Here is a 27141-nt window from a genome sequence, read left to right on the forward strand (position 1 = left end):
AATATTAGAGGCAGGCAGAAAGGGGAAAACCCAACAGGAGAATGAGGAGGAATAGAAAGGTGGTAAGAGAGCCATGAAACCATGGTGTCATGGAAACCCAGAGAAGAGAGATTTTCAAGGATGAAATGGTCAACAGAGTAAAATCTTGCAGCGAATTGTAGTCAAATGAAGACTGAAATTGTCTGCTCAAGTGGATGGTGAAAATGTCATTAGCGAATTTTTTTTAATTGATTGATTTTTGGCTGTGTTGGGTCTTTGTTGCTGCACGCGGGCTTTCTCTAGTTGCAGTGAGTGGAGGCTACTCTTCGTTGTGGTGCGTGGGCTTCTCATTGAGGTGGCTTCTCTTGTTGCAGAACACGGGCTCTAGGTGTGTGGGCTTCAGTAGTTGTGGCGCACGGGCTCAGTAGTTGTGGCGCACGGGCCCAGTAGTTGTGGCGCACGGGCTTAGTTGCTCCGTGGCATGTGGGATCTTCCCGGACCAGGGCTCAAACCCGTGTCCCCTGCATTGGCAGGTGGATTCTTAACCACTGTGCCACCAGGGAAGTCCTCATTAGTGAGTTTTGCCAGAGATGTTTCTCTGGAACAGCACTGTTCAATATCATAGCCATTAGCCACACACACAAATTGGACAGAGCAGACAGCGAAGGTTCTATCACTGTAGAAATAGGTGCCATCATAGTGGAAAACTCTACTGGACAGTGCTGCTTTGAAGTGATGGGTTGGGATTAGAGTTAATCCTGAGACTTCAGTTTAGAGTAGAAGTTTAAGACTAAACCGGGTCCCTAGGCCTACAGACAGTTGAATCCGAACCTTTCAGAGCTAATTCACTCTTGCATCCTCAGCACTTGACATAGGCATAAATCCCAGGTATAAAGTAAGTTCTTACAGTGTTCTAATGCAGTAAATTTTTAAATCTTCCCAACCCTAAATCATAAAGTATGTATGGCAGTTTGCTTGAAATTAACTGAAGTACAAACTAGACCATTTGGCACATCAGCTGGGAAGCTATACCAGTGCCTCATGATCTGTAAAATGTATTAGTGGCTAAGGAAGCTAGACCCCAAGGAGCATGGGTAAAATTCTGTAATTTGAGTAGCAGCGAGTATGTTAAAAGTGAAACCCTGAATCATGCCTGAGAAAGTTCCACAACCACCGTGGTTCCAGCAGTTGTTACTTTTACTTGTCGAAGTGCCTTTTCCCACCTCCCTCACCACAGCCTGTGGAACCCAGTCTGTGCTGAACTCATTTCCAAGGAGTGTTGTATGAAGTGCCAGTTCTTTTGGGTATTTGTCATTTGGGGGATGAATTCCCTTCCTCTGCTTATAAGTTTCCTAGATCTTTCTAACCTTTTTTTTTTTTTTTTAACCTCACTGGTAGAGAAATAAACTTTGGGCCTAGAGACTAAATAATCAATTCACATGAAAAACCTCTCTCCCTGCTCTGGTGTATTCTTTTTTTTTTTAATTAATTTTATTTATTTATTTATTTAGGCTGTGTTGGGTCTTCGTTGCTGCACGCGGGCTTTCTCTAGTTGCGGCGAGCAGGGGCTACTCTTCGTTGTGGTGCACAGGCTTCTCATTGCGGTGGCTTCTCTTGTTTCAGAGCATGGGCTCTAGAACACAGGCTCAGTAGTTGTGGCCCACAGGCTTAGTTGCTCCGTGGCATGTGGGATCTTCCTGGACCAGGGCTCAAACCCGTGTCCCCTGCATTGGCAGGCGGATTCTTAACCACTGTGCCACCAAGGAAGCCCCTCTGGTGTATTCTTAAATCAGACTTGCTGATAACTACTGGCCCAGAGCAAAGAACAACAACTGTGAGGCCCAGAGTAATCAGTGACTTAAAAAATCCTCTGGCTCTACCTGGGAGAGAATGAAATAATAAGTGTTATTTTTTTTTTTTAATTTTACAAGTTACAGTTGTGGCTCATGTGGTTGATGGTTACAGAGATTTTTGGATCCATAGTTTATCTCTTTCTATGGTCGTTTTGGACTGGACATCAAAGAAGCCATCCACCTAAAACATTCCCTTTCATGGTTTTGTCAAAATATTCACTTACCAAAGGTTACAACTGATTGAAAATGGGATAAAGTTTCTTATAACAAAAGATAATTATGGGATTTGGGGCCTAGAAAGAGCTTAGAGGAAAAAAGTAGCAGCAGTAGTAATAGTAGTTGTTTTTATGATAATTTTAATAGTAATACTAGCAGCAGTAGTAGTTGTAACAGCTGCTGACGTAGCAAAATGGCATCAGTTTTAAGCATCTACTACATCCAGGTGCTATACTTGATGCCTTACATATATTACCTCATCTAATCATAACAGCAGCCCTGCAAAGTAGACATATTCTCCCCATCTTACAGGCAAGAAATTGAGACTTAGAGAAGTCACTTGCCTAAGGACACACCGTTAGTAAAACGGCAGAGCTGGATCTGTCTGCCTCTAAAACCTGTGCTCATTCTAGTTCATGACTCAGTCCCCAACCTGTATGGAGAGCTGAGTTTTAAATGGCCTAACCTAAAACTAGATCTCAGTGCTAGGAAAGAACTTTCTACCAATGATTATTGTGTTTTCTTCTGTGAAACCCTCTAAAGTCAAAGTGGGGTATGTTCAAGAAGAAGAAGTAGGTTTTTTATATTTTTACCCCCATCTGAAGATTTATAGTTCCAAGTTTCAGACCTAAGCCAGGCAAATGGCTGAAGTTTAATCAGCAAGGTCAAGGCTCAAGGGCAGAGTTTTCTTTGACTAAATGGATTTTGAGTTTCAAGCCCAGCCTCAAGCTATAGGGACGTGGTTAACCGTGATGTGTTGGGTCTTCCAAGAGGGATCAGTGGGTATGGACACAAATCACTTCTGACAAAGAAAACCCACTGATGCATTCACTTTAAATGTTTTCAACCACCACTGACATAAACTTAGGTTTTCCAAAGACTACTTAAGTCAGAACAGATCTAAAGGGTTATGCAAGCCTGGAACTTTTAGAGGAATTGGGACAGCCCCAGAAATCTCTAATTTACTGTAAGTTGGTGGTCACAGCCACTGAAGGAAACCACACTTGTCAAAGAACTCTGGCCTGTGTTTGACCGTGCCCTTAGAGACCATCTGTGACACATCACTAAGCAGATGAATGAACAGTAGAATCAACTTGGTGAGAACTCTGAGGCTTTTTTAGCCCACAGAGTATGGATTTGTGGATAGAATCAGGGATTCTTCTAGTTCAAATTGACAGTGTCTCCATCTTCAGCTTTAAATCCAATGGCATCCTTGGCCCAAGGATGAGAACGTGTATCCAGAAAATATAGGGGTCCCCTCAAGCTCATTCAAATCCAGGGACTTTTCAGGGCAGGGCAAGCCCTTGTTTTCTCCAAAATGACCAGATTTAAATCAGGAAGATGTTGCTGATGAAAAACCGCACATTCCAAAGAGAAAAATCCCTAGTGCCACATTTGATCTGCCCAAGAGGGATCTTTTTAAATACAAGGTAATGAAGTTCATTTGGCTGCCTCTCCTGGATTCCAGATCTTTCTTCCCTTTGCACAAAGTGCATCCACTGGCAAAAAGGAGCAGTCGGGAATGAACACTTGTACCTTGGACAGGAGTCACAGCTATTTCTCAACTCAGTGCCCTAAAGGGCAGCTCCCAGAGAGGTCAAGAGACTTGTGATGTAAAAGAAAGTGCATGAAACCTGTTTGGCCAGTGCCTCATTCTTTTGCCTTCACCTGGAATACCCTTGCCCATCCACCCCCATCCCCACTCCTTCACCATCCTTCAAGGCAGTGTAAATTCCTGGCACACATTAGATGCTCAATAAATGATTGCCTGGGTGAGTAGATGGAGGAAGGGAGGAAGAAAGCAGGTGGAGAGGTACTTGGCACTTGTTTAGGATGGATGGATACATGGATGGGTGGATAAAGCCCTCCATTAGCACCTCGGTTGGTAAACTCTTGCCTTCCTCTTAAGTGTCTCTCTAGCTCATTTCTGTGTGCCACTCACGCAGTTCCTCTCCACTTCCTCACGTTAGAATGACTTGCCATATCTCCCCCCTGGAAAAAGATCAAGCTCTCCTCAGTCTTCCACAGCTCTCTAATGAGGCAGAGCTTGTGCTCAGCAGAGAACAGATTCTGACTGGCCAGTCTAGGGACACAGCAGTAACAGCCAACAGGACTAACCGTTTTGGACCAGGGCCCTTGAAGGGAGAAATGGGTGTCTGACTCCTACCGTGTTGGTGTGTTTTGTCTACAGTGTCACGGCCACAGCCGCCAGCATCGGAGCTGCCGGTGTGCCCCAGGCCGGCCTGGTGACCATGGTGATCGTGCTGAGTGCCGTGGGCCTGCCCACTGAGGATGTCACCCTCATCATCGCTGTCGACTGGCTCCTGTGAGTTGGAATAAACGCATTACCTCTGCCGGATGGGAAGGCAGGCTTCCCAGCCATGCATAATCTGCAGTCTGTCATCATTCTCTCCTCAGATTGCCTAATGAGCCATCTGTTGCTGCTTTAATTTCCCTCTGACCAAGCCATCTGATAACATGCTTAAAAATTAACTCCTCATAACTTCAAGCAGTGATTTTATAAAGCTAGTGATCTCCATTAACTCATTATACCTGGTAATGCTCAAGGTTAGGAGCTGGGTGTGGGATGAGATAAACATAAAATAATAAGGTGACGAAGCTGGGCAAGGCCCCAGACCTTCCAAACCCAATAGGCCACCCTAGCCTATCCCAGCCCTGAGTCAGCATCATAGGTTCAGAACCACCTGGTTCAACGTCAGCCCACCTTCCCAAGATCGTCAGCACCATCAGGGCAGTAGCACAAGCAAAGGCTTTGGGATAAGACTAATTTGGATTTGAATCCTGGTTCAGTGTCTTACTGGCTCTTTGACCTTGGGCAAGTTCCTTAACCTCTCTGGGGGCCAGCTGCATTATCTATGAGATGGGAAAGATTTTGTCTAGTTCATGGCGTTGGTATAAGGACTGGGTGAGCTAAAATGAGAGGAGTGTCCAGAACAGTGTCTGGCCGGCAGTATGTGCTCAATTAACAGCAAGTTTAATTGTTATGATTAGAATGAGTTGGACCATTCAGGCCTGAACCAACAATTCATTCTCTCTTTCTCTCACAAAACAACAGACACACACATGCACACACCTACCTAAGGAACACAGCAGAACATCTGGGTAAGAACATGCCTTTTGTGACCCCCGAGGTTAAAGTTAGAATGAGCCTGGTTCCCGGCTTTAACCTTGATATCCACTCTGTGCAGTGGTCTTCCAGCATCTGGGTGTGGCTCTGTCCCCTGGCCATCAGGGGAGACTTTGCTCCATATTGAGCCTTCACTCAGAACCAGCCAGCTTTACTGGGAAGTACAGTGCTATGTAGTTTGCAAGTAGCAGCTGAAATAGTAGAAAGGAAAGCACAAACGTTCCATGTGGCTTTGAAGATACTGTCACATCCCAGAAGGCAGAAGCTTCTGCACTTGGGAAGCTGCTATGGGGCCCCCTCAGCAGCTAGCTGGTTCTTCAAGGCCCAACTGAGGTGGCACCTTTCTTGCCAAGATACCCTACCATTGAGGCAAGTGCTTCAATTTTTCTTTCTAGTGGTGATGGTGGATTTGCACTTCTCTCCTTTCCCTGGTTCTTCCTGAAACACCAGTGACCTTCACTTCCAAGACATCCAGAGAAGTCAAAGTCCTGACCTGATCCACGGACAAGAAGACACTAGCTGGTCCACACCAGGGTCTAGTTCAATCCATGTTCTAAATAGCAGGAGGGCACCCAGAATGGACGTGTGTAAGCACGTGCGTAAGCCTTTTCTGTCCTGCAGGTGTAGCTTTCACGGTATTCATGTACACATTTCCTAGCAACAGTGCTCCAGCATCCAGGATGCCTCCTCCACCTACTCAGCTTCCTGCCACCAGCCTCTCCTCTGGGCTGTCTGGGGGTTAACACTGGCTGAGAGTGCCACAAGGAGTAAGCTATTCCCAGGCTGGCTGGGGTTTCTGACCCTGTGCTCAGTGGTGTCCCTGTCGGCTTGCTCATGGAGTGTCCTTGTGTGGGAAGGAAAGGAGCACACCGGGGACACACACACCACCCCCAAAACGTCCAAGTTCTCTCATCTTAGCCAAAAGAAGGCTCAGGAACGCCCATAAGAAAGAGGTTGGGTGAAAGACTAATGAATCCTGACCCTCCCTCAGCTCCCCCAAAATATCGGTGAAGATGGTGTTCACATTTCTTTGGGAGAAGAGGGAATTTAGGGAGCTCAGTGCTGAATTCAGGAGATTCACTGTGACTGACGGGGACCCAGGGCAGCCTGTATGCTCATTCTGTGCCTTTACAAACCACCTCTGGCCCAGGCCTTTGAAGAGGAGAGCCTCTGGTCAGCCAGCCCTGGGGACAGTACTTTGTGCTTTGCTTAATTTGTAACTGAATTCCTTGGGTCCTTTCCCGTCTCCAACTTGAAGGAAAATGAAATCTGGGCCTTCTGTCTGACTCTCCCTCTGTCTCCCCAGGGATCGGTTCAGGACCATGGTGAATGTCCTCGGCGATGCATTCGGGACTGGCATCGTGGAGAAGCTCTCTAAGAAGGAGCTGGAGCAGATGGATGTTTCATCTGAGGTCAACATCGCGAACCCCTTTGCCTTGGAATCCACGACACTCGACAATGAAGACTTGGACGCCAAGAAGTCCTATGTCAACGGAGGCTTTGCCATCGACAAGTCCGACACCATCTCATTCACCCAGACCTCACAGTTCTAGGGCCCTGGCTTTGGAAAACTGGGAGTGGTGAAGGACCTCTCCAGGAGAGTCATCTCTTAGCAAATTCAAACATTAAGTAAGGAAAAGAAAAACACTAACGGCCAACTGTACATTTGATTTGATATACAGACCTCTGGATTATTTTCTATATTTGGACTCACAGCTTTTGCTCTCCGGGTTCTGGGACTTGGGGGTGGGGTAATATGAGAGGAAATTGATTGAAAGGAAAGCTGTATTATCTGGAATTTTTAAATTCTATGGGAGACAGAGTTAGGAAGTATTTAAAGTAGTAACTGTTTTAATTAGGTAATATCAATAGATGTGAAAGAGAAACTGCTTTCTCATGCACAGACCAGTGTTTTGGGTTTTTTAAAAAAATATGGTCATTACTCAGGCTTTCTATTGCCATGGATTTCCTTTGACCTCTCACATTTTTATAGATTATAATGCATCTAAACACCACCCCCTCCGCAAGTTAATGTGCCAAATTGTCCATTTTGAACTCATCTCCACCCAATTTCAAAGAAACTACTCTGAAAGAAAACAGACCAGCATGGTTCTGCAGTAATAGTTTTAAGATGTATGTGAGGTCTGGGGAGAAGAGAGAAGGGTTCTTTTTTTCAATGTACTGTATTGGGACGCTGGTAACTGTTAACCCAGTGTTCAGTATAGAGCTAGATATAGATATATATAGATATATATATATATAAATATGTATATATTTATTATTTTCATACAGTTTGCCAGACAGAGATCACAATTGAACTGTCAATGTGAAATACAGAGCTCTCCTTGTACTTGAATAACTACGATTTCAATCCAGATCTGCTTTGGGGCTTAATCAGAACCCCTCTCTCATAAGCACAAGAATGAGAAATCATGTTGTTTGATCGTTTCACGTCTGTGTATCAGCCCCAAAGCAGAGATGTTATTCTGGTGATACTCTGAGGTGGCACGGCCCACTCATTTACAACTTCCAGATTCTACTGCTGGGAGGGACTCCATATCAGCTCTATATAAGACTATATACAAAGTTGTCACTCATATAAGACTGGATGTGTTTTTATCCAACTGGATGTGTTTAATATAATAATTATATTATCCAACTATAATTCTTCCAAAGTCAATTATACCTACTTAAAACGACAGTACTTTGCCCTTTCCTACCCACCAGGCCCAAACAACAATGGCAAGCTACCAGCTAAGTTGTATTTTAATATGGGTTTGATGGACTGAACAAGCCACATTGGCCAGAAAAGCACTGTCCCTACCCTAGATGCTTGCAGAGTAAATCCCACAACATGAGACATTGGTATCAGTGGTTCAGGGAAATTCTTCCATTGTATGAAACTTGTCTCCTCCTCCAGGGAAGTTTGTTCTAACTAACTAGTAGTCTAGTAATCTTGGCCCCTGCTCATTAAAATCCATTGCCTGTCATTCTTCTGCTCATTTGTGAAGACAGCGTATTGAAGTCTGTGCTTGGCTCTCATCTTGTAAATAATGCTTAACATATACTTGTGTTTACACCGAGATCCAAAATAGTCCTGTTTCTGCAGTATTGCGTAGCCAATTTAAGCCTGTGATTTTATATTTAAGAAACCAGAAACTGTGCCAAAGATCATGGAATAGTAAAACAAAATGCTCAATATTGACCACCTGCACCTGAAATCTACAAGAGGATGATACCAAATGGTCATGTACACATAAAATATGGACCCATGATTCAATGTGAATTTTAACATGCAAATATTGTGTTGTTGTTTAGGAAGTAAATATAAATACAGTTGAATAAGTAATTTATCTTGGGCTGAATGGTTCTACCCCCTTGGCAGGCTGCTCCGATTTGAGGCACTGGAGTTGGCAGAGCCATTCGTGAACTGCAGGTCATCCTTATTTTGGAGTGAGTTTGTAACCAGCCTCTTAAACGCGCTGTGCTGTTAACTCATAAAAGAGAACAATGTTCCATTTCAGTCTCAATAAACATTTCCATCATTCTTTCTTCCCTGCCTTTTCCTTCCCTAATCTGTTCTTTTATCTCACGCACTCTGATGGGTGTGGGAAGGGAGAGACCTGTTCAGTTGATGATAGTCACACGTGAAACATCTCATTGCCCTAGTAATTCCAGAGACTGCAGGAGGGCACAGGTTGTATCTTACACTCCTTAGCATATCTCGTCCCATACCCCCCAGGGCACAGTACAATACTGAGCACATAGTATTACTAAAAACAAACTGATATCTCACTGTAGTTTTGATTTGCATTTCTCTAATGATTAATGATGTTGAGCATTCTTTCATGTGTCTGTGGGCAATCTGTATATCTTCTTTGGAGAAATGTCTGTTTAGGTCTTCTGCCCATTTTTGGATTGGGGTGTTTGTTTTTTTGATATTGAGCTGCATGAGCTGCTTGTAAATTTTGGAGATTAATCCTTTGTCAGTTGCTTCATTTGCAAATATTTTCTCCCATTCTGAGGGTTGTCTTTTGGTCTTGTTTATGGTTTCCTTTGCTGTGCAAAAGCTTTTAAGTTTCATTAGGTCCCATTTGTTTATTTTTGTTTTTATTTCCATTTCTCTAGGAGGTGGGTCAAAAAGGATCTTGTTGTGATTTTATGTCGTAGAATGTTCTGCCTATGTTTTCCTCTAAGAGTTTGATAGTGTCTGGCCTTACATTTAGGTCTTTAATCCATATTGAGTTTATTTTTGTGTATGGTGTTAGGGAGTGTTCTAATTTCATTATTTTACATGTAGCTGTCCAGTTTTCCCAGCACCACTTACTGAAGAGGCTGTCTTTTCTCCACTGTATATTCTTGCCTCCTTTATCAAAGATAAGGTGACCATATGTGTGTGGGTTTATCTCTGGGCTTTCTAGTCTGTTCCATGATCTATATTTCTGTTTTTGTGCCAGTACCATACTGTCTTGATTACTGTAGCTTTGTAGTATAGTCTGAAGTCCGGGAGCCTGATTGCTCCAGCTCCGTTTTTCTTTCTCACACCAGTCAGAATAACCATCATCAAAAAATCTACAAACAATAAATGCTGCAGAGGGTGTGGAGAAAAGGGAACCCTCTTGCACTGTTGGTGGGAATGTAAATTGATACAGCCACTATGGAGAACAGTATGGAGGTTCCTTAAAAAACTAAAAATAGAACTATCATACGACCCAGCAATCCCACTACTGGGTGTATACCCTGAGAAAACCATAATTCAAAAAGAGTCATGTACCAAAATGGTCATTGCAGCTCTATTTACAATAGCCAGGACATGAAAGCAACCTAAGTGTCCATCAACAGATGAATGGATAAAGAAGATGTGGCACATATATACAATGGAATATTACTCAGCCATAAAAAGAAACGAAATTGAGTTATTTGTAGTGAGGTGGATGGACCTAGAGTCTGTCATACAGAGTGAAGTAAGTCAGAAAGAGAAAAACAAATACCATATGCTAACACATATATACGGAATCTAAAAAAAAAAAAAAAAAAAAGGTCATGAGAACCTAGTGGCAAGACGGGAATAAAGACGCAGACCTACTAGAGAATGGACTTGAGGATATGGGGAGGGGGAAGGGTAAGCTGGGACAAAGTGAGAGAGTGGCATGGACATATATACACTACCAAACGTAAAATAGATACCTAGTGTGAAGCAGCCACATAGTACCGGGAGATCAGCTCGGTGCTTTGTGACCACCTAGAGGGGTGGGATAGGGAGGGTGGGAGGGAGGAAGATGCAAGAGGGAAGAGATATGGGAACATATGTATATGTATAACTGATTCACTTTCTTATAAAGCAGAAACTAACACACCATTGTAAAGCAGTTATACTCCAATAAAGATGTTAAAAAAAACCCCAAAACAACAGTGATTGCACTCAAGGCTACAGAATCAGTTCAGTTAATTGTCAGGGCTGAGACCATATGACTCAATGAACAAAGGATGTCATCATTCGCCATGTTGAACTCCCCTCATGCAAGGACAAACGACCTTTCACGACAAGGAGTTCTCACCATGAATCCAGAACTTCCAGCAATGACACCTATTACACACAGTCTTTCCTGGAAGTCGTCCCACTAAAATAGGTGTGATATTTACCTCAGTTCAAGATATCATTCTAAATAAGTGCCAGTTCCTGGAGGAAAAGGAACAGGGATATTGATTTTGGGGTGGGAGAAGGGGGGGTGGTTTCCTAAAAATGGTATTTACAAACATAATATTCCAATGACAGGAAATGAGAGCAGAAAGCATCTCTTGTTGGCCTAAACAGGAAGTGGTTAACCTCGTCCCAACTCCTGTCAAGAGACCTTAGTTGCCCTGTCACTTTACTGAAGGACTCTGAATTCATTTTTTTCAAACCCTTGAGGTTGAATTATCCAGCATGCACCAGCCTCAGGCACAATCAGGTGACAACCAAGGGGTGGCAGAAAGTAGCAGAAAGGTCATGAGGTTTGGAGGCAGGACAGAGCAGGGTTTGGAAACTGGCTCGGACACTCAGCTTTTCTGAGCCTCAGTGTCCTCAGCAAAAAAAGGGGGGGGGGATGGGGGGAGGGGAATGCTTTCCTCAATAATTGAATGAGATGAGAATAACAACAGCTAACACTTACTGAGTGCTTGTTTTGTGCCAGGCACTGATTTGAAGGGCTTTAAATGCGTTAACTCATTTACTTATGACAACAACATTATGAAATAGATGGTACCACTGACTCCATCTCACATAGATGGACACTGACGCACAAAAAAAGGTTACGTTATTTGCCCAAGTCACTCAGCCAGTAAATGGTAAAACCAGGATTCAAATCCAGGTGCTCTCACTCCAGGGCCCTCAACCTTAACACCACCTACTAATGCCCTTGGAAAGTACTTGATACAGCACCTGGCAAACTGAGGCAGTAAATAAAGGAATAAAAGAGAGAAAAAGAGGGGGCAGGAAGAAGGAAAAACACCTTTACTCCATTTCTCTCCTGCGATTCCAGGTCTCCCAGAGTTAGTTAGTATGGTCTTTAAAAGACTGTAGGGCTTCCCTGGTGGCGCAGTGGTTGAGAATCCGCCTGCCAATGCAGGGGACACGGGTTCGTGCCCCGGTCTGGGAGGATCCCACATGCCAAGGAGCAACTAGGCCCGTGAGCCACAACTACTGAGCTTGCGTGTCTGGAGCCTGTGCTCCGCAACGGGAGAGGCCGCGACAGTGAGAGGCCCGCGCACCGCGATGAAAAGTGGCCCCCGTTCGCCGCAACTGGAGAAAGCCCTTGCACAGAAACGAAGACCCAACACAGCCAAAAATAAATAAATAAATTTATAAAAAAAAAAAAAAAAAAAGACTGTAGCTCTCCCAAGTCCCTCGACGTTGCCCTTGTCCTGGCCTCCTCTGTGGAAGGACCTAGAATAAACCACCCCACACCCCCACCCAGGCTGAGCAAGACATGCAGTGACATACCTTGGCCGAGCCAAAAGCAGCTCCAACCAGTCACAAACCAAAGACCCATCACATATGTTTCAGCTCTCCTACCTAAGAGCGAACTCCGCCTTGCCAGAGGTCTCCCTTCTTCCTCTTCATTTGAAAATCCTAATCCTGGTACCTGAGCCACCTAGCAGCCCCCAATTCCCCACACCATCTCTGGGCAGGCATGGTGGCCCTCAGTGCTGCCATCTCAGAGCTCCTGGAAGTGAGATGACACACAAAGCAAACCCTGCCACAGAATATGCTATATTCCTTCTGCCCACAGGGTCTTGGAGAGGCAAAGCTGTAGGCACCACAGAGAGCAAATAAATGAGCCCTGGCAGGTGATTCTCATGGTGAATGAGAAGGAGGGTTGATATTATACTATGGGCTACAGGGTACTTTTAAAATAAAGATAAGACAAAAGAAAGAAAAGTATATAAATATACATTTATGAATATAAAAATATGTACTTACGGGGGTGCTGCAGGATCACTCTAAAAATACAGAAGCCCAAGGGGGAAATTTCAGACTGCTGAAGAAGCTCTGACAAGCCAGCCATCCATTTGCACCAGGGTAAAGCGCTTGTCCTAGGCATGACCCTGCTTTTGCCAAATTTCCTAGTTTTGAAGGTGAAACCAAGCACAGGCTCTTTCCTCTGATGATCAAAGTAACTACTGCTTCCCCTAGGCCCCATGTGGAGGGGCCGGGGGAGCAGACCCAAGGAGCAGGAAGATTGCAGCTCCACTCACTGTTAGCAGGGTTCCCACTCCATGGGAAGAGGGGACGGAGTTCTCTCCAAGACCTGCACGTCCCCAAGGAGTGCTGGGGTGTGCCTCCCATTCAGGGAAGGACAGCAGTCCCGTCAGGCGGTACTAGCAGGTTCACTGGTCACACATGGACTAGAGAGCACGTCCTTTCCTCGGGCTGCCTTCAGAGAGGTCAGAGGGCTCCTTTAATGGAACTAATCAAGAACAGCCATGACTACTAGTAAGAGCGGCTAGGCATTCAGGGGTTAGGTGAACTTGCATACATAATCCATCAGCCCTCCCCAGTTATGCATTTAAAACCGACCAACTTCTCTTATGTTAAACATATCATGTACACTCTCATTTTTAAAACCTTATTTATAATTCAAGGTCTATAGGCTTCAGCTAACTTTGGGTCAGTCAGGTGACAGTAGGGAAATGGCCTTACTGTATGGTGGCTTTTGCTTGGAGGGCCCAGGCTCCACCAAGGAGATTTTCCCAGGAGCCTCTGTAAACCCAGACCCTGTGAAACACGTTTGTAAAATATGGTCCAGGCTTTGATAGATCTGCAGCTGTGAAAGTCAAGAAAACAGTAATAAACTGAAGCAAGACAGGTGGGGATTTTTATTACATTTAATGACACAGATCTTCCCAAAGTAATCTGAACCCCAATATGTCACAAAATTATTCACATTTTTATATATTCCAAAAGCAAAATCCTGCTGCAATCCTGGCCCCAATGTAACTCCTCAAAACTGAAATAACTCCTTGAGAAAAAAAAAGATAAAATAGGAATAACTTAAACAATAGAGTTAGCAGATCAGAAAGTGAGCAAAAGGCAGATTGATTTGCGAAGGAAAAAAGAAAAAAAGACTTTAAATAAGAATGGGCATTTAAGATCTTATCCCTAAATTGAATTAAGGAGTTATGCTCAAACCATAAAAAAAGAAAAAAAGGACAATGAGTGTCACAGTGTGTATCTGAACAACAACTGCCACGGGATACCAATTCATTAGAACTGATTTCCTTCAGCTGCTTATATCCTTCCTAAGTGGCCCTTTTCTGAGAACTGTACCATAGTTTTAATGTAATACAGTATTTTTTATTATTGATGACTACTTAGACCTCAAAATAACAAACTGACAACTATAGTTTCAGACACACTGAGAACATACAAGCAGGTGTAATTTAAGCATATCGTCTGTCTTTCAAAGGTGGAATGCTTGTTGTGATATATACCTTTATTAGGCTGAAATTCTGAGAAGGGGATAAATGAATTTTGTTTTATTTTGGCTTTTGGACTTATTTTCTCCTTTAATTTTTAATTTTGTTTTCTTAATTTACCTAATGAACCAATTCCTGTGGTCATAATGAGAAAAGAAAACTTGATTCTCACTGAATCTTGTAAAAACTGAAAGGGTTTTAGGGCATGGTAGAGGAAAATGCTCAGGTTATAGCATGAAGGAAAGACAAAGGTTTCCGTTTTCAAGCCCTCTCTTCTCTGGGTCTGTAGACCCATGAAGACAAATGTCCACTTCAATCCATCCCCATCCTCTTCTTGTTCCTCAAACTGGGTAAGCATTTCATAAAGGCACCCTTCTACTAATTTTAAATCTTGTTTTGGCAGTCATTTCTGCCAAACTTAGTGTAGTTATTTCAGAGAAATATTTGAAGAAGGTTTTGTTCCTCATATAAATTTATTTAAGAATTGCTGGAAAAAAGGAGCGGTAGGTGACAGAAGGAGTGGTTTAAACTACAATCAAGAGAAATTAGCCTCCTCTTACAAATGTATCATAGAAATTAAACCTTTAAAGCAAGACCTGAATTCTCCAGAAGTAATGCTCCCTCTTCCTAGGTTTTCAGTTGATATCATGTAAATCAAGCCTAACACTAAAAAGCAAACAAACAACCACAAAAAAAACAGATTTACCAAAAATGGAAAATCAGGGTGACAGTCTTTTTCTAGAGGATGTATCAGTTTATTCCTCTAGATAGCAGCTTCCTCGAGCTCATGGAAAATGTAAGAGGAAAGGGAAGGAACGGGAAGGGACAGGAAGGGACGGGAAGGAAAAGGAAGGGAAGGGAAGGGAAATAGGTAGAGGTGGGGGAGGGGTGAGGACAAGCGGGAAGGAGGAAAAAATGAGGAAGGAGGGAAAGAAAAGAACTTTCCAAGAACACATCCACTGCCAAAAATGAGGAACACCTGAAAAGGCATCTTGACATTTTCATCAGAATTTTAAGAAGTGCTTTCCAAATGAAAAAGCACCTGCCACCCAATTTTTTTTTTTTTTAATGTCTGAAACATTTATATTAACATATTTCCATACATATTTCCATACAAATACAAATATAAGATTTTTAGAAATTTCATGTAATGTCTGAAACATTTATATTAACATATTTCCATACAAATAACCCAATGAAAGTTTAGTATTAGTTGTTTTGTTTGTTTTTTTATACTGCAGGTTCTTATTAAGAATCAATTTTATACGCATCAGTGTATACATGTCAATCCCAATCGCCCAATTCAGCACACCACCATCCCCACCTCACCGCAGTTTTCCCCCCTTGGTGTCCATATGTCCATTCTCTACATCTGTGTCTCAACTTCTGCCCTGCAAACTGGCTCATCTGTACCATTTTTCTAGGTTCCACATACATGCATTAATATACGATATTTGTTTTTCTCTTTCTGACTTAACTTCACTCTGTATGACAGTCTCTAGATCCATCCACGTCTCAACAAATGACTCAATTTCGTTCCTTTTTATGGCTGAGTAATATTCCATTGTATATATGTACCACAACTTCTTTATCCATTCGTCTGTTGATGGGCATTTAGGTTGCTTCCATGACCTGGCTATTGTAAATAGTGCTGCAATGAACATTTGGGTGCAAGTGTCTTTTTGAATTACGGTTTTCTCTGGGTATATGCCCAGTAGTGGGATTGCTGGGTCATATGGTAATTCTATTTTTAGTTTTTTAAGGAACCTCCACATTGTTCTCCATAGTGGCTGTATCAATTTACATTCCCACCAACAGTGCAAGAGGTTTCCCTTTTCTCCACACCCTCTCCAGCATTTGTTGTTTGTAGATTTTCTGATGATGCCCATTCTAACAGGAGTGAAGTGATACCTCATTGTAGTTTTGATTTGCATTTCTCTAATAATTAGTGATGCTGAGCATCTTTTCATGTGCTTCGTGGCCGTCTGTATGTCTTCTTTGGAGAAATGTCTATTTAGGTCTTCTGCCCATTTTTGGATTGGGGTGTTTGTTTTTTCAATATTGAGCTGCATGAGCTGTTTATATATTTTGGAGAGTAATCCTTTGTCCCTTGATTCATTTGCAAATATTTTCTCCCATTCTGAGGGTTGTCTTTTCGTCTTGTTTATGGTTTCCTTTGCTGTGCAAAAGCTTTGAAGTTTCATTAGGTCCCACTTGTTTATTTTTGTTTTTATTTCCATTACTCTAGGAGGTGGATCAGAAAAGATCTTGCTGTGATTTATGTCAAAGAGTGTTCTTCCTATGTTTTCCTCTAAGAGTTTTATAGTGTCCAGTCTTATATTTAGGTCTCTAATCCATTTTGAGTTTATTTTTGTGTATGGTGTTAGGGAGTATTCTAATTTCATTCTTTTACATGTAGCTGTCCAGTTTTCCCAGCACCACTTATTGAAGAGACTGTCTTTTCTCCATTGTATATCTTTGCCTCCTTTGTCATAGATTAGTGGACCATAGGTGTGTGGGTTAATCTCTGGGCTTTCTATCTTGTTCCATTGATCTATGTTTCTGTTTTTGCGCCAGTACCATATTGTCTTGATTACTGTAGCTTTGTAGTATAGTCTGAAGTCAGGGAGTCTGATTCCTCCAGCTCCATTTTTTTGCCTCAAGACTGCTTTGGCTATTCGGGGTCTTTTGTGTCTCCATACAAATTTTAAGATGATTTGTTCTAGCTCCGTAAAAAATGCCATTGGTAATTTGATAGGGATTGCATTGAATCTGTAGATTGCTTTGGGTAGTATACTCATTTTCACAATGTTGATTCTTCCAATCCAAGAACATGGTATATCTCTCCATCTGTTCTGCCACCCAATTATTATTTTCGTTTTCAAGCTCAAAACAAACACACAAACAAACTAAAACACAAATTTTCCAGCTTGACAAGAAAACTTGAGCCTCAAACAGCAAACACTTTAATCAATGACTCTTACCTGGGTACAAAAGACTGGGTGGATACAGGTTTGATTTAAAGGGGGTTAGACACTGGTGATTTGATACACAGAACAAAAACTGTTGTTCAGTTGGCTTGATGAGTGAGCTCTTCATGATGCTCCTCCAGCTTTCATTCCGTCTCCCCTGTGAAATGTGAAGACACTTCATACACTACATGTGGTACTGAGAAAAAGGCAATCAATAAACACAACCAAGGAGAAGAAGATGATTTCCCTCTATCCAAATCTTGGCACATAGCTCTACGTGTAGGAAAGAGGCAATGTTAGGTTAGCAAGACAAACACTTGTGTGACCTTGGGCAAGTTACCTGGCCTCTCTGTATACTATTAGGATGATGACAAGCAGAGTATCTACCTCTTAGTGTTACTCTGAGGAGTTAGTACAGTCCTTGGCACATAGTAAATGTGCAGAAACTGCTAGCTGTTATTGAGCCGAACTGTTAAACATGCCCAAATCAATTCTATTCCATGGAACAATTACTTTTGAGAGTGGAGGGGGTCAGTATAGGATTTGGGGGTGTTCTGAGTCCCCCATTCTCAAGGCATTTGCAGCCTACTGCAGAGATTCTCAGTGCTAAATGTGCATTAGAATCTCCTGAAGAACCTTTATAGAAATACCGATGCCAGGCACCACCCACAGAGATTCCAATTAAGCTGGTCCAGAGTGGGGCCTGGGCATCAGTATTTTTTAGCACCCCCAGGTGATTCTAATGCTGACCCAGGAATTTGCCATGTGATTTGGGTGTATGGCCACTGCCTGTGTGGTCTGTTTGTTAGACTCTGACAGGACCAGGAGCCCCTGGGATGAAGGGAGGTGTGTCATTATCCATGTGTCAATCACCACAAGCCATCAAATGACAAATCCCTCCGAAGCTGGTGAGCAAATCAGAGAGGGAGGGCCTCGAGGCTGGAGCTTGGCATCTGTAGGCTGGTTTGCTTTTTGCTTTGGTTGTAAGGGAGACGAAAGGGCCCTGTGGGAGGAAGTGAAATGGCTCCTGCCTGCCCAGCAGAGACGGTAAGGTTGGAAGCCATAGCAGCCCCTCCCTTTGGAGCTGGAGGCCTAAGGAGCTATGACAGAATCAGAAACCAGCATTTTAATTCACTGTTGTCCTTTTTCTTTCCTTTTCTTGGTTTATTTCCTTTTTGCTATTCTTTAATTTTAGAAAAGTTTTTGTGCTACAGTTCTTGTCTGTGTCTGAGGACGTCTGGGCCTGGGTTCTCTGCCCTCCCTCGAGCTGGGAGCATTACAAGTGGACCAGCTCCCGCTGCAGGCCGGCCATGGCGGCGGCAGCTGGGATCACGGGAGCTGCTCACAGGGATGGGAGGGTCGGTGGGCCAGAGCTGGTGCCATCTGCTCAGTCTCCCATCCCTTTGCAGAGACCTCCCTCCAGTCCTCCGCCCTCTTCTTGGGAGAGTTTTCATAAGGAAAACCAACTACAGTACAAGGCTGAAGGAATGAAGTCCTTAGTGGAGGCATGTGGAGGGGCAGAAGGCAGAGGGCCTGAGTCTGCCTGAGGCACCAGGAGGTATCAGAGGAGGCCTTGTAAGCCTGACCTTGAAAGTGGAATCTCAGTGAGCACACACCAGACGTGGGCAATCAGCTCTCGATAAGGACGGTGACACCGAGGCAATCACACCTCACAGGAGAACTAGGGATAACGGGTGTGTGCGTGTGTGCATGTGCACGCTTATGGGACTTGTTTAATGGTAAAATTCATACAACCTAAAATTCACCATCTTAAAGTATACAAAGGATCATCTGTTTTATACCAAAAGTATCAAGGCCCAAACCATCCTGAGTAAGGAGAAACAGGTGTATTCCAACCCCTTCGACCCATCTCTTCCACACATTCCCTGGTCAGACAATTGGACTTATTGTTTCTGGTCCAAGCATCCCTAACTTAATCCCTAAGTGCTAAGAATCTACTTTTTCATTTCCCCTGAATCTTGAGATCACCAGGAAACCAGGAGAGGGAAAGATGATGAACAGTGAAAGAGCAGAAGTGCAGAAGGGAAGGACAAGAGTTGGTGCTGTAAGCAGGGGAGTCCTTGAGAAAAGCAGGGCAGGGGACATGGAGTGGAAACTCACTGGGTCTTCTGCCAAATGCTCCTCTCTGTTGCTGTCTGCCCAGCCCACAGGCGTGACGGTCCCATTTTAGCTGCTTGACCTTGCTTGTTTGGATCTTCCCTGGATTCACTGAGACAGCATCATTCTACTAAATGCCCTGTTTGCTTAAGACGAGTCAAAGTCACCTGGGTTCTTTACAACCATGAAAACTTTCACTGACACAGCCCTCCAGGACCCCTGCCTCACCAGGAATCCATGACCCAAATTGGGACAGGAAGAGAATGGTATGGAGAGCTTTCAGAGAAGGCCTATGAGCATATTCCAAACCACTGAGTGGGAACTCATGTTACAAAGGAAACCTATTTACTAAGACGAAATTTTTTTTTTCTTACCTTCTCTCTATCCCCTCACGTCAGGGTTCACATATCTGCCGGTTCAGGGCTTTATGTAACTTGATGTTAGCCATGTTGAAATTCAACACAATTTGGCATTTGGTAATTACGTGGGCCACATTCCCTAAGTGGTAATTAAGTGGGCTGTGTTCCGTATAACCACCTAATAAATGCCTAGATGACTATTTTGGCAACTGGAGATTATGTGGCCCAGAAGCCATCCTTTAATCTACCAAGCAGAACGTTCTAAGGTAGAAGCCTGCAAAATGGGAAATTACTGAGCTGTCCTCCACATTCCTCTGTGCTGAAGGCGGGAAGTCCTGGCCAGCCCTGGGCAAGGCGATGTGTGCCCTAAAGCATGAATGACCCTCAAACCAGAATTTCAGGAGCCTGAAGACAGTGAAAACCTAGCACATCATCCCACACTCCTTTATTGTTTAAAAAGATTCGTTAATTATCTTGATGTTGCTAGAATAAGGGACTACATGATACAACACCATAGGACCCTCTGGGGGTGTTCAAGGGCAATGTCCACCGACTCTGCTTAGGTTCCAAAGGGCTCTGGCTCCTTCTCCCCAGGGTTCTCCTATCACACACTCCAGTTTTGGAGAACAATGGAATGTAATGGTTAAAAGCATGGTCACTGAAGCCAGATCACGTGGGTTCAGACTGTAGCTGGGCCATTCACTAGCCATGTTACCTTGAGCAAGGCACTTAACCTCTCCTTGCCTCAGTTTCCCTGTGAAATGGAACTGGTGACAGTACCTACTTCACAGAGTTGTTGTGATAATTAAATATTAATTCATTTAATACAAGTGAAGTATTCAGGCCAGTTCCTGGCACTCAGGAAGCACTTAATAAGGAAGAGCTATTCTTATGCTGGGCCTGGGTAGGAAGGGAAAGAAGAGAAAACCTGAGAAATGACGACAGCCCACAAAATGATGAACTTCTTACCACACATCTGAATTCAAGAGTTGCCTCATCACCTCATTCAACAGCCTCCCACAAAAAATATTTACTGAGCACCAACCACAGTGGAAGGTCGTCTGACGCAAGGGTGGTGACAGGGTGGTGGGGGGAAGGAAGGCTCTTGTTCAGGGCACACACCTGGCATGTGTGGTTGAGTTCACCTAAGTTAAATGGGATCCCACTGTAATTCTGGCTGTAAAATAGTGAGCAGGATGGCAGAGTCCCTGACCTCGGGAAGGTGTCATTCAAGTAGAAGGAGCAGACTTTTAAGCAATCAACCCACATAAAAATATAACAATGAACTGTGTCATACTTTATGAAAGAAAACTGCAGAGGGCTAAAAAGGTGTACCTCAGAGTGGGAGGGGGTGTCATGGAAAGTCATGAGACCCGAAAGGTAAAGAGAAGTGACCCATACAGGGTCAAGAAGAAGTATTCCAGTCAGAGAGCACATGCAAAGGCCCCACAGTCAGAAGGAGCTTGTGTTTGAGGAGCTGAAAGAGGGACCATTAGGTAAGGGGGTAGGGAGGAGGATACAAGAGGCAAGACTGCTGGCAGGCCCGCATATGTGCTGTCTGAAGGAAGAATGTGGCTCTTATCTCCTCCTCGACTCCTGTCTGCCACATTTTCTAGGTACTTTATATTGTAGCAGGAAACTGAAATTATTTTAGCAAATCAACAAGAAGCACTTAAGCTGCTTACTTACATAGAACAGCAGTTTAAAAATATCTCTGTTCATGCACCGGACATTTCTTCAGAGGGTAGCTTGGTCTTTCAAGGATATTCTTTACTTCAGAGATGGAGTCTTCCTATATAACAAAAACAAATCCAGCAATTGCATTACTCATAATGTAATACAGATCAAGGATATCTGGATGTGTAGTTTTGCATTTAAGAGGTCTATGAATCCCATATATGCCATATATATTGTGTTCATGATATATGTGTGTATATAGATATTATTTCTTTTCTTCCCCCTCCCTCCCTTTATCTCTCTTGCTTTCTCTTTCCTCTTCCTTCTTCTCTCCCACGCCCCCTCCCTCTTCCCTTTCTTCCTTTTATTCTTTTTACATTTTAAAGGGATTCCCTTACTTGAAAAAACTACGAATTAACAAAGCAAAGCAAATGACTTTGCAGACAGGCAGTAAAGTAATCCACGACCCTGGTGATTAGGGTAATCAATATTCATTTAAATGCCAGCATTTAAATAAGTCAAGATGACCAATTCAACTACATGGTATAGTTAAATCCAACCAGAGGGGCCAATGTCAACCTTCCAGTTGAATTTTTTTGAACTGGTGACAGGTCACAGCTAATGGCTGTACATCTGCAGTAGACAAAGTGCTGGGTTTATCTATCTATGGATCAGAAACACTCCCCTCACCCCCATAAAAGTCAAACAGTGAAAAACACCTTATGAACTTTGACGGAAACTTTTTTCCATGTTGTGAGCTCATGCAGACCACACACGTCCCTAGATTCTTCCCTGCACAGGGATTCCTGTCCAGAGCGGAAGGAAATGTGCTTCGGGCCAGTTACACTGTGTTCTCTAAGTTGTTTGACAGGACCATGCGCCCTCTCGCTGCAGGACCTCTGCTTGATGCGTGCTGTTCTCCAAAGCAGCTGCTACTCATCACTCAGATTGAAGCTCCACTGTCTCTTCCTCAGGGAAGCCTGCCCTGACTGCCAACCAAGTCAAATACTCCTTTTCATACACTCTCAGGATACCATGTAACCTCCTTGGTGAGCATCACAATTTTACATTTATTTCTGTGGTTACTTGATTAATGTCTGTCTCCCCTGCTAGACTGTGAGACCCAGTTCCCATATTATTTTGTCAGCAAAGATCTAATTCCATCAGAAGCCCTGACCTTGTTTAGGTGTTGCTGAGATCTGTGGGACATCAGATGACTGCAGACCCTTTCGTGGATCTTCTTCCACATGGACTGGGACCCAGGGTGGAACCTGCTCAACAGAGGAAACAGGGTGGAGTATTATGCAGCTGATAAAAAGGACACTTAGAGTGCATAACAATAAGGGTCGATATTTATAACTTAAAGGTGAGAAAAAAAGCAGCAACATGCAAAACAGTGTGCATAGTGTAGTTTCAATGTCTTTATTAAACCTAGGTATAGGAAAAGCACTGGGAATAAAAACAACCAAGATGTTAAAAATGGTGTGTGTCAGGGTGTGTGACTCTTTTCTTCTTTGTAATTTACTGTGTATTTTAGATATTTCTCTAAAGAGCAAATCCTGTTTTTACTTTTAAAACATGTAACCCCCAAATTTTTAATACAAAATTTAATCTCAACTGTTTTCCACCATGGGGTATTTTATGTGTCATTTACTTTAGGCCACCCAGACCCAAACTTAATCACAGATCTTACAGTGTCTTTCAGTTCCTCAAACAGGCTGAATTTTCTCCCTTCCATAGGCACTTGCCAGCACTGCTCCCTTGGGTAGAATGCTGCCACCCCCAACCCCCATCCCCGCTCATGTTGAGTCCTACCCACCTTCAGAGCTCAATTCAAGTTACTGAATTCTCAGGAAGATCCTTCCTGAGCCCCTTCCTGTAGAGCAGTGGTCCCCAACCTTTTTGGCACTAGGGACCGGTTTTGTGGAAGACACTTTTTGGCACCGGGGTGGGGCGGGGGGGAGTTCAGGCGGTAATGCGAGCGACGCTTCGCGTGCTCGCCTGCCACTCACCTCCTGCTGTGCGGCCCAGTTCCTAACTGGTACGGACTGGTACCGGTCCGCGGCCTGGGGGGGTTGGGGACCCCCGCTGTAGAGGAAGTCGGCTTCCCTATTTCATGCACTTGGAATCCATTCACCCCTCATTCATAGCACTTCCCCCAGTGGACATTTTGTCATTATTTGGCTAATGTCTGTCTCTCCTCCTAGACTGAAATTGGGACTGAGCCTCTTGGGCTAATAGCTCATCTCAGGGCTTTGAATACCACAGTAGGAATTTAATACATATTTCTTGAGTGATTGAATTCATCCATTCATTCATTCATTTTGGGGAGGGAAGTGAGTACCAATTCTTAAGTTGAGGCAGAATTTGCAGTTTGATTATGAAAAGCACAGATATTGTTTTCTTAAAATGCCTAAAAATTTTAGCAATTTGGATAAAATCGTTCTCTTTAACTAATATACAGTAAACACTGGAAATGACAGAAACATGTGAGAATCAATCCAGTTGTTGTTGTGGCCACCACACTAATGGGTCCCTGTGCAGTTGCCCCTCTGCTCAGTTTGGGACCCACATCCAGGCCACCCATCCTGGCTCCCTGTACCAGGAGCATGTACCCTCTGGTTTCCAGGGAGACAAGACCGAGAGAATGACTGGATCTACACAAATCCATTACCAACCCAGGAAAATGACTCACAGCAAATGAACGAACCACCTAAAGCACTGCCCATGTTTAAGAAAAGGCAAGGCACATCATTTCTACACTCCTCTAAGAATTTTTAAGATGAAGGAATAGAAATATTTTGAAGCTATAAATAAAATTGGCATTTAAAAATAGCCACCAAATGGACACTGCAAATGCTTTTTCATTGGCCTTGAGTAACCAGTGCCAGAATTATCCATACACTTGTTACCCTTATTACTATATACAATCAACACTATATTTGAAGACCTCTGAGAATGATGAGTCAACAGGCAAGAGCAGTGCTCTGCCTTGATTATGGCCTTCTCCTTGTGCAGTGGGACGACTGCGGATGGATGCTGAACTGAGGATGGATGCTGAAGGGATGTGACTCTATCCGGACACTGGAGCTAGGGAACCGGCTTGAGAGTGTTTCTCCCACATTTGGGACTACCATTTCCCATGCTGCTAGTTAAAAGGGTTTTCCACTTCCTCCATTAAAACCTTGGGCTGATTCTCACTCCAAAACTTGCCTCCCATCTCATCCTTGCAAACTTGGCCCTTGCTGATTTCAGTATTAAGTCAGCAGAAACTCAAAAGGTATTTCTCATGCACTTCTGTGATCTGAGCAGAGGGAGACTTGTCCCAGTGGCTCATGTGAAAAGAACGGTGAGTGAGGCAGAGCCTAAGCACTGGTAGTGAAACTATGCCCCTTACAGTTGACTACCAGAAATTCTTGAGCTTGACTTACAGAAGATAAGGAAACAGCTTGTTAAAAACCCCTCTTCTTACAAACCGCCTTTACTGATTAAGCTTGCTTTAGTTGTTTTTATTCTTTTTTCCCTTCTTTATTTGCATACCCTCCAAGCTTCACATAGCCTAGGGTAATATATCACAAGACTTCTTAACCGCCCCTATAGATAAAGCCTCTGACATCACAGGTCACTATAGTAATGGTGGACTTAAGTTGTTTTACAAGAACGTGGAGTTGGATCCTGTCTAGTTCAAGCTGGCTAAGACTGTGTGGGATAACTGACCCTAAAACTGTGTCTGCACAGTTATCTGACGAACAATTTTTTGACATCAGAGGGCCAAAAACTCCACCCTCAGGTCATGCTAAGTACCTCCATTTTTGAACATGCATCCCGTGAAGAAGCATGTAACCCAGATATGCCTGGGCAAAGTACCAATTACTTCACCTTTTCTCTACCTCCAATCACATTTCCCCATGCCTAAGACCACCCTGCTTTTTTATCCCATAAATATCTCAAGTCCCTTGCCTTTGGGGAGGTGGATCTGAGACTTGTTCTCCCATCTCCTTACCTGGCTGCGTTGTGAATAAACTTTCTCTGCACCTCAGCATTTGGCTTGCTGTGCATAGGGCAAACGAACCTGTTTCGATAACAGTAACACCTAGTGTTCCAAGGGCTACCTCTGTGAGGTCAATGGGGAATGGATTCTTCCACAGGGGCTACACTGAGGTCAATGAGGAATGGATTCTTCCCCAAGGATACAAAGGGATATCCTTTACTCAGAACAGCTGCCTTAAAAATATTATCTTCAGTGCCACTTCCCTGGAGGTTAAGGTGACAAGCTATCCTGGATGCCTGGAACTAAGAGGTTTCCCACAGTGCAGGACTTTCAGCGCTATAACCAGGACAGTCTTGGGCAAACCAGATAGCCTTTGTGTGACCATGTTATACTTTGTCACCTTATTTACAAATTCATAGTTTGATTAGTTCCAAACTTATCAGTTTAGAGTGACTTTGGACACAGAATTTGCTGACTTATCAGAGATAAATGATTAAAACTCTGGTCTGCAGCCAGAGTCATCATTCTACAGTCAACTGTGCTAATTCCTGTGAATGACTTGCAAAAGCTCCCCACTGCCTTCCAACTGAGCCCAAATTCCTTAGCTTGGTTTCCACAGTCCCCCTCAGACTCTCAGCCTTGGCACCCACTATTCCCTAAGGCTGCTCTAACTTCTAGAAGCTGACAGCACCCCCTGCCTTCTCACCTCCCATCCCTCCCCTCCATTAACTATCACAATCCGATCCCCTCCCCTCTGGGCCCCCATGAAAATGCCACCCCCTCCATAAAACATTCCAGACATTTCCTTCTCCTTTATACTCTGATAGCATTTGGGCTGTACTGTTCTCAAAGTTCTGCCTTGTAGAAAACTGTGTACATTTTTTTTTAACATCCTCTGCAAGTTCTCAGAGATCAGAAGAAATGTCTTAAATGTTAGCATTTCTATTCCAGGACTAGCAGGTTAACTATCAATCCTGTTTTTCTTCTGAGGCACTGTTTTTTTCCCTTGTGTCAGCAAGTATTTATTGAATGTCTACTAAGTGCCATGAATTGGTAACTGATCATTCATGTGTCTTTTTTTTTTAATTGAGGTATAATTGGTGAGGCACACTTTTAACCACAGATATTCTGCATTCCCCTCCACACACCCAGTACTAATCTCAAGGATTCTGACTCAATATGAGGCAATTCTTCAGTGAGCCAGAGTTGAGAATTACTGTCCTGCTGCATAAAGATACTCAGGAAAGACTGGTTGAACGAACGCATAAACCATCTAACAAATTTATTTAAAAAGAAACGAGGCCTTCCTAGATCTCCTTCCTAATGGAATTAACCTCCTCCTGCTCTGCCTTTCCCCTACATTTCGATTATACTTCTGTTAAGTGCACATCATAATCCATCTCACATTTAGTGACATGGGGGTATGCCTGCCACCCCGTCTAGCGTGTGAGCCACTGGGAAGCAAGGACGTGTCACGATCACATACACTGCACATAGTAGGTTTTCAATAAATGGATGCTCAATTCAGTCCCTCAGAAAAGCTTGCTATGCTGCTTATAAGGAGTTTGGGTGATGTACAGAAACAAGGCACATGGGCAAAATCCATGAGCTTCTTCCAGTTCTGGCAGCAAAGAAGTACTGTGGGCTGCAAGAGGATGGATCTTTGATCACTAAACCCCTTTTACAGATGAGGAAACTAAGGTCTAAAAGGCTGAGTACTTGTGTGAGATCACATAGCACTTGGAGACAGGTGAGCAGAGCTCAAGTGTCCTGACTACCACCAGTTGAAGGTTCCTCCCCTTCTCTGTTTAAAATAAATTCTAAGTCTTTACATCTGGGGTAACCCCCCACCTGCTCTGTCCACCTGTTA

At 43.5% G+C, this 27141-nt stretch overlaps 2 protein-coding genes across 10 annotated transcripts in view; one reads left to right on the top strand and one right to left on the bottom strand.

The window, feature by feature from the left end:
* SLC1A1 (solute carrier family 1 member 1) overlaps positions 1-8748 on the top strand; it is a 76417-nt gene extending 67669 nt beyond the window's left edge. The window contains exons 11-12 of the mRNA XM_068552793.1: positions 4240-4374; positions 6503-8748. Of these exons, the coding sequence (XP_068408894.1) occupies positions 4240-4374; positions 6503-6749 (382 nt within the window). The 3' untranslated portion in view covers positions 6750-8748. The remainder of the gene's footprint in view (positions 1-4239; positions 4375-6502) is intronic.
* Positions 8749-16972: 8224 nt separating this feature from the next.
* SPATA6L (spermatogenesis associated 6 like) overlaps positions 16973-27141 on the bottom strand; it is a 58260-nt gene continuing 48091 nt past the window's right edge. For 8 of the 9 annotated variants that reach the window (XM_068552611.1, XM_068552607.1, XM_068552608.1 and 5 more), the window contains 3 exons: positions 22458-22551; positions 21293-21395; positions 17081-17283 (listed from right to left, as the gene is read on the bottom strand). In XM_068552611.1, the coding sequence (XP_068408712.1) occupies positions 21306-21395; positions 22458-22551 (184 nt within the window). In that variant the 3' untranslated portion in view covers positions 17081-17283; positions 21293-21305. The other variant, XR_011075133.1, reaches the window with a different exon arrangement.

The sequence above is a fragment of the Eschrichtius robustus genome, chromosome 10 (genome assembly GCF_028021215.1).
Source record: "Eschrichtius robustus isolate mEscRob2 chromosome 10, mEscRob2.pri, whole genome shotgun sequence".
NCBI classification, from domain to species: domain Eukaryota; kingdom Metazoa; phylum Chordata; class Mammalia; order Artiodactyla; family Eschrichtiidae; genus Eschrichtius; species Eschrichtius robustus.